This window comes from Brassica napus, chromosome C3, assembly GCF_020379485.1.
Source record: "Brassica napus cultivar Da-Ae chromosome C3, Da-Ae, whole genome shotgun sequence".
NCBI lineage: Eukaryota > Viridiplantae > Streptophyta > Magnoliopsida > Brassicales > Brassicaceae > Brassica > Brassica napus.
In genome coordinates this window covers 66,975,584-66,981,583 of record NC_063446.1, presented here as the reverse complement: position 1 = coordinate 66,981,583, position 6,000 = coordinate 66,975,584, and the positions used below count along the sequence as shown (strand labels likewise).

Below are 6,000 nucleotides of genomic sequence, written 5' to 3'. Positions count from 1 at the left end.
GAATTAACTATGTAGAGATTATTGTAGCCGATTGAACTATACAGAGGTTCAGTAATAACTAGAAAAGAATGTGTTTACCGTAATTTGTAAATACTATAAATAGAAAATGGACCATTTTGTACTATATCTGTGTTGCTCTCGTGGTAGGCCAGAACAATTAGGGAAGAACACAGAACGTGAATGTGGTTTCAAGGTTCACTAATCAATCAAAAGACATAGACAAGATATTTCAAGTTTCAACCACATATAATAATTGATCTCGTTCCTGTTAGGAACTAAAGTAACAGAGAGACTTAACCATGTCCATCCATAAAGTTTGTCAAAGAGAGTATATAAAAACAAACAAATGTTATATTTTAATCCAATTTGATATTTTGTTTAAATTTTAATACAAAAATAGATTAGCTAGAAAATAACAACTTTTTCATGGATATCTTATTTCTAAGATGAGATATTGTTATGTTTGAATGAGAACCCCTATGAAACCATTCATTGAAGATGATCTTAGACACTGACTTTATTTATTATTTACCATTCCTTTTGAAAATAGACAAATAGTTATCTCACTTAGTCACTTTAGCCAAAATAAGAACCAATAAACTAGTAGACTTGAAGATGAAGAAAAATATACCAAGAAGTTCACAGCCCTAGCTTGTAACAAAAGCTTAACAGTAACATACGTACAGAGATGATGGTTCACAAATAAGAAATCTCATTTTCGTTTTTCACCTGCTGGTTTCACCTCAAGGGAACAAAGAATATGTATGGTAAGCTACATTTATATTACAATAATTCTCTTTAATTACAAGAAAAAGTACAATAACTTATGGAAAAACAAAGCATCGATGAAGCTCACAGTGACACATTATGGATGCAAGTGCAGTTTTTAAATAGCGTTGAGACACTACAAGGTCGTCAGAACTCAGAAGTAGATGTCTGATTGTTTGGATTGTGCCTTAAGATCCTTTAGTTTCTTCAATATGTTACTGAAGTAATCTTGCAAGTACTTCTCTAGAGTCACCAAATCCTTTTGATCCACACCTAGTAGACTGTTAGTCTCGGTCATCGGAACAGAGAAGACTGTGTCACTCGACAGAACCTAAGCCACATAAATGTTAAAAGCAAAGATTGTTCAGTTGAAATGAAAACTAGTATGAAAAAAAAAGCATCATTTATCATGTGAAAAAGCCAGGTTTACCTCTGTGAAGGCCAATCTATCTGCAACATCGTTTGTCCACTGAAAAAACCGAGTTAATTGACGTGTGACTCTCAATACAGAAACTGGAACCGTTGTGACATTTGCATCTTGCCCAGCAAGTCTCTCACATAATGTTATTACCTGACATGTTTGTTATGCTTTCAGTAACATTTCTCTCTTATCCATTTCATTACACAATAACTACTAATATAACCTGGGGCTTACTTCTTGAGTTGTCCATGCACGAGGGCCAGCGAACGTTAGAAGCTTTCCGTCGACTTTCTCGTTGCGTAAAGCAATAAGTGTCAGCCTAGCAATATCCTGTTATAGCCCATGAGGAACCTGTTACATCATTTTGTGTGCTACACGAAGGAAATGAACTACATCTACATTGTTTAATTTTACCTGTGTGTCCATGTAAGCCACACGCGTTGGTGCATCTGTTCCCCACACAGATTTTTCTTCCAGAATGGGGACTGCATATTGACCGATTAGACCCTTCATAGATCAGGCAAGAATTAGTGTTGTTAACAAAAGCAAATCAAGTACGAAAAAAAGCAAGAAAAGAAAACACATCGATGTATGTACCCGTTTTAGGATTTGTATATTGACTATGTGAACAAATAATTTACAGCACTTAAATCCATATTTATACCACCTCAAAACCCGATTTTTTTTTTTCTAAACGATACACCGTACTAGAACTTTTCATAAACCACAAATGTGTACTTTTACTAGTGCAATGAGATTTAAATAACTTTCAAAAATCAACAATTAGCTATAAACAACATTCACTGTTGAAACTTATGTACTTAATCTCTCATCAAGCAATACAAGTGAGTGAGGATAGCTAAATGCATTGTAAAATTAAAAGAGATGAGGGCTTTACTTGCATGAAACCGCATAACCGGATTGTAATGTGGTTTAAACCGGATTCTTGAAGGAATTTCTCGGTACAATACTTAATCTCCATGAGAGGAACCTCGGGGTGCTTATCGCAATTATGGATTGAGTAGAAGACGTACTTCTGAATCCCCATAGCCTTTGCACATTGTATAAGAGCCACTTTCCCTTCCCAATCTACCTAAACCGAACACAAACCAGCAAAAGACATGAGACTAACTCTTTAGTCTTTAAACACACAAACCAAACAATGAAGCTTACTGTCTTGATGGGTTCTTCAGGACGTCCCGTGGCACAATCTATTACTGTATGGACTCCGACCAAAGTTGCCGGAATTGTCTCCGGTTTACTAAGATCCGCCTGGTCCAAAACAAAACCCGGTTTAGTAATTTTTTTGGACAAAAGCAAAACTTGCAATGTGAATTACGTACATTGACGACGGTGGCGCCCCAATCACGGAGGAAGTCGGCGGGAGCTGGTCTTGGTCGGACTAAACACCTGACATCATATCCTTCGTCTAAAGCTCGCCGGACAATTTGTCTTCCCAAGGTTCCGGTGGCACCGACGACCAAGATGCTCGTGGGTCGGACGGGAGTCCCCGGAGCAAGGTTAACCGCTGCAGCACTGCATGTAACCGGCACTACCGTCGATGGTTTCCGGTTTAGGGGTGAGGAAGATGGGAGGTTGGGAAATGAATTGTCCGGTGTGAGAGATCGCCGCCACGAGAGGCTAACGGAGGGAGCGGCGGAGGAAGAGGAGTTATGGTAGTTGAGAGTGCCACGTGTAACGAGCTGAGCGGGGAGTCTGAGAGAAGCCATCGTGAATTGGAGAGAAGAGAGAGAGAGAGGGAGGTGAGGGAGACAGAGAGATAGAGAGAACACAATTGATGTGAGTTAGGCCACGTCAACATGTCTTCAAACTGGATTGGGTTTCGTTTGTTGCCACCAAATTTTAATAAAACTAGTTTTTAATTTACTAAAGCAAATTTTAGTTTTTATATTTTCCTAAAAAACTTTTTATCTAATTAAATTTTAAATTATTAAATTTAGAAAATCTTAATTTCTTTTAAATAAAAGTGAAATTTCAAAAAAATTCTAGGTTCAAAAAACTAGTCTCATAAAACCTTGCATTCCGGTATGCGTTATTCCAATTAAAATGTGGTTAGATGACAAAGCGAATTAAATCTATATAACAAAAGTTACAGCCGAAATTTCTTTACCACTTAAACCAAAGGGGGTTGGTACTCTTGAGCTTAAGCTTTTCTTCCATGAACAATGTTACTTTTAAGAAGAAAAATGCATGTCCCATATTTACATTTCAATATAATTCATAACGAATATTAGTAAGGTAGATTAGGCTTGTGACTGGGGATTAGACTTTCAAGACTTTAAGACTTTAAAACGAACTAAGGTTTCTAAAATCAATTTGTCTTACCAATCACACTTTTACATTTTTCAAAATTTCTTGAAGTCTCTAAGATTTCTCTAAGTCTAACTTTTATTATTTTGTTCACGTTTGCTTAGTTTTAAAAAGCCAGAATTTGAGACTATAGAACATATTCAAAAAAAAAAAAAAATTCAGAGTCACCAAAGTAAATCATATTTTTTAAAGCCATATATTTTTAAAATCTTAACAAAAGGTCATGATAAACAATCACAGCATAAATGTTTGTAAAAGAATAATAACGAAACTAGGTCCTATTTGAATTTTATTTTGGTATGTTTTTAATTTGAACCTATTAAACATGTTATGACTAGATATAAAGACATATTTCTTATACAATTTTATATTGGATCATATCTTCAAAATCTTAATCTATGTATTTCTATTTCTAATGATATCTTTTTTTTTTTATGGTGTTAGTTTTACCTAATCATTGGATTAAATCTATATGTGTTTCCTCCAGAAAGCTTATCGTCGACGGAGCTTGCGTTAAAAATTCTTGAGCAGTGAAAAAGATTAGGTAATCTTATGTGTTTCTGCGATCTCTAATTTTGTGAATCTATTGAATACTAAATCGGATTGGAATTTATTATGATGGTTGAGTCATGCGGATAGGTGGAGAGAGTAATGAAGTTTAGATGGGGTTAAACCATAATTGTGTAAATCTATGGATGTTCTGATTCTACTATCGTTATGGGAGATATGGAAAATATACTTCTTTATATTTTTCTATTTGTTAATGAGTTTCAACTTAACAGATGCAGTGAGGAAAAATTTATGTTTTCTGCATCTGCATCTGCATGCAATAAAAATTGAGCATTGTGAGAGAGTTCATGTGATTGCAGTTGCCAAACGAAACTGCATCGCCAATTGCCGAGAATGTTTATCCATTTTGAGAGTCAATTAGTGTCTTCTTAGTGTCGGTGACAACCACAACTACAGGTGGAGCGTCTCTCTAAGATTGAGGGTTTAATTTTCAAGTTTGATATCAGACTGCATACACAACTCTTTTATCTCGCTCTGATATTCAGCTGAAATTAGTAACGAGACCACAGTTTTCTAAAGCTTTAGTTAGGTTATATTTTTGTGCTGAAAGCCTGTTAGACTCATGATCATGTTAACTGTTTATGGTTTTGGACAATGGAACATGCTCATAGATTCACTTATTCAGTTGAGTTTAGTGCAAACATTTTCTGATGTGTTGTATATATAACTTCTGACATCGTTTGACGCTGATATGTTTTAGGTAGCTCTATATAATAAATTTTACTCGTACTTGTATGAGCACATGACCGAGGTAGGTATTGTGCCAACTATCAAAAGATGGAATAAATCTCTAGCACTTAAAGACAATATCTTCTACTATTTTCTGTTAGAATTGAGTTAAATTAAAAGTGTGTAGAAGAAGAGGTTTCAGGGTAAAGATGGCCAGGAAGTCAAAAAATTACAGTATGAAGATGGTTGGGAAGAACCCTTTGAACTATGCTTCGTGCTTTGATTACCTTAGGCTACTGGTGACCGGTGGGAACAAAGATAGGATTTGACAAACATAAGAGAGTGCTATTGATAATGTTCCACTTGCCGAGCAGAAACATATTGACAACCATACATTTACTATTGGTCAAAAATATTTTACTCAGGAAGTGAAATAAAGTTTGGGTAATCAAAAATATTTTACTGAAGCAGCCAAGACAAAAAGGTGAACCTCTTCTTGAACATGTAGACATTAGTTTTTGTGCACTTGTGTTACAACGCTCAATACACTTTGTTCACTTCTCTTACATTAAGACAAGTAGCCAAAATTGTAAGGGTATAGTGATGATTGGATTTTGGATTACCAATTATTTAATCTGTTACGTTTTTGAGATGATTTAGAATATACAAACCTTGAAAAAATGTGAATTGTAATTTTTTCTACATTTGACTAATGCTTAATAATTTTATTGAACAAGATAAAATAAATAAATAAATAAATAATAATAATAAATAAATAAAAGAAATAAATAAAATAATAAAAAATAATAAGTTCATATTTTTCATTGACATGTCTTTATCTCTGGAAGATACACAATTAAATTAATATAAAATATGGACTCCCCTTTTAAAAATGTAAACATTATTTTCTATATTATAATTTTCAAATATCTTTATGTTTATGCATTAGAAAATCTATAAATAAATATTTGATAAATTAATAAATTTATCTGATCTCGAGTTGCACCAGTTCAAAATATGATACAAATCGATAAGATAATAACTTTTTATAAAAACTTATGTAAACATATTGTCCCGTTCAATCATAAACCGATAATTTATGTATATATACATTTTATATATATACAAACAAACAATTGTATTGTTTGCTTTATATTCAAAATAAATTTATCTCTATATTTTCTTAATAATTCAATATATTTTGATAATATTTAGTAAAATTATATCTAAACCATATCTAA

The 6,000-nt window shown here is 33.5% G+C and overlaps 1 protein-coding gene across 1 annotated transcript; it reads right to left on the bottom strand.

The window, feature by feature from the left end:
- Positions 1-692: 692 nt before the first annotated feature.
- LOC106434635 (protein HIGH CHLOROPHYLL FLUORESCENCE PHENOTYPE 244, chloroplastic-like) lies at positions 693-3,042 on the bottom strand. Its single transcript, XM_013875493.3, has 7 exons — positions 2,533-3,042; positions 2,363-2,461; positions 2,088-2,282; positions 1,604-1,696; positions 1,424-1,519; positions 1,199-1,339; positions 693-1,099 (listed from the first exon to the last, which is right to left on the bottom strand). The coding sequence occupies exons 1-7, from the start codon at positions 2,917-2,919 to the stop codon at positions 923-925; spliced, it is 1,188 nt and encodes a 395-aa protein (XP_013730947.2). The 5' UTR covers positions 2,920-3,042; the 3' UTR covers positions 693-922.
- Between the last annotated feature and the right edge of the window lie 2,958 nt (positions 3,043-6,000).

Coding starts and splice junctions, on each gene's coding strand:
- LOC106434635 (XM_013875493.3), bottom strand. CDS start 2,919: ATGGCTTCTCTCAGACTCCCCGCTCAGCTCGTTACACGTGGCACTCTC. Junction 2,462..2,532: donor GGGGCGCCACCGTCGTCAAT/GTACGTAATTCA, acceptor GTTTTGGACCAG/GCGGATCTTAGTAAACCGGA. Junction 1,520..1,603: donor TGGCTTACATGGACACACAG/GTAAAATTAAAC, acceptor GGGCTATAACAG/GATATTGCTAGGCTGACACT.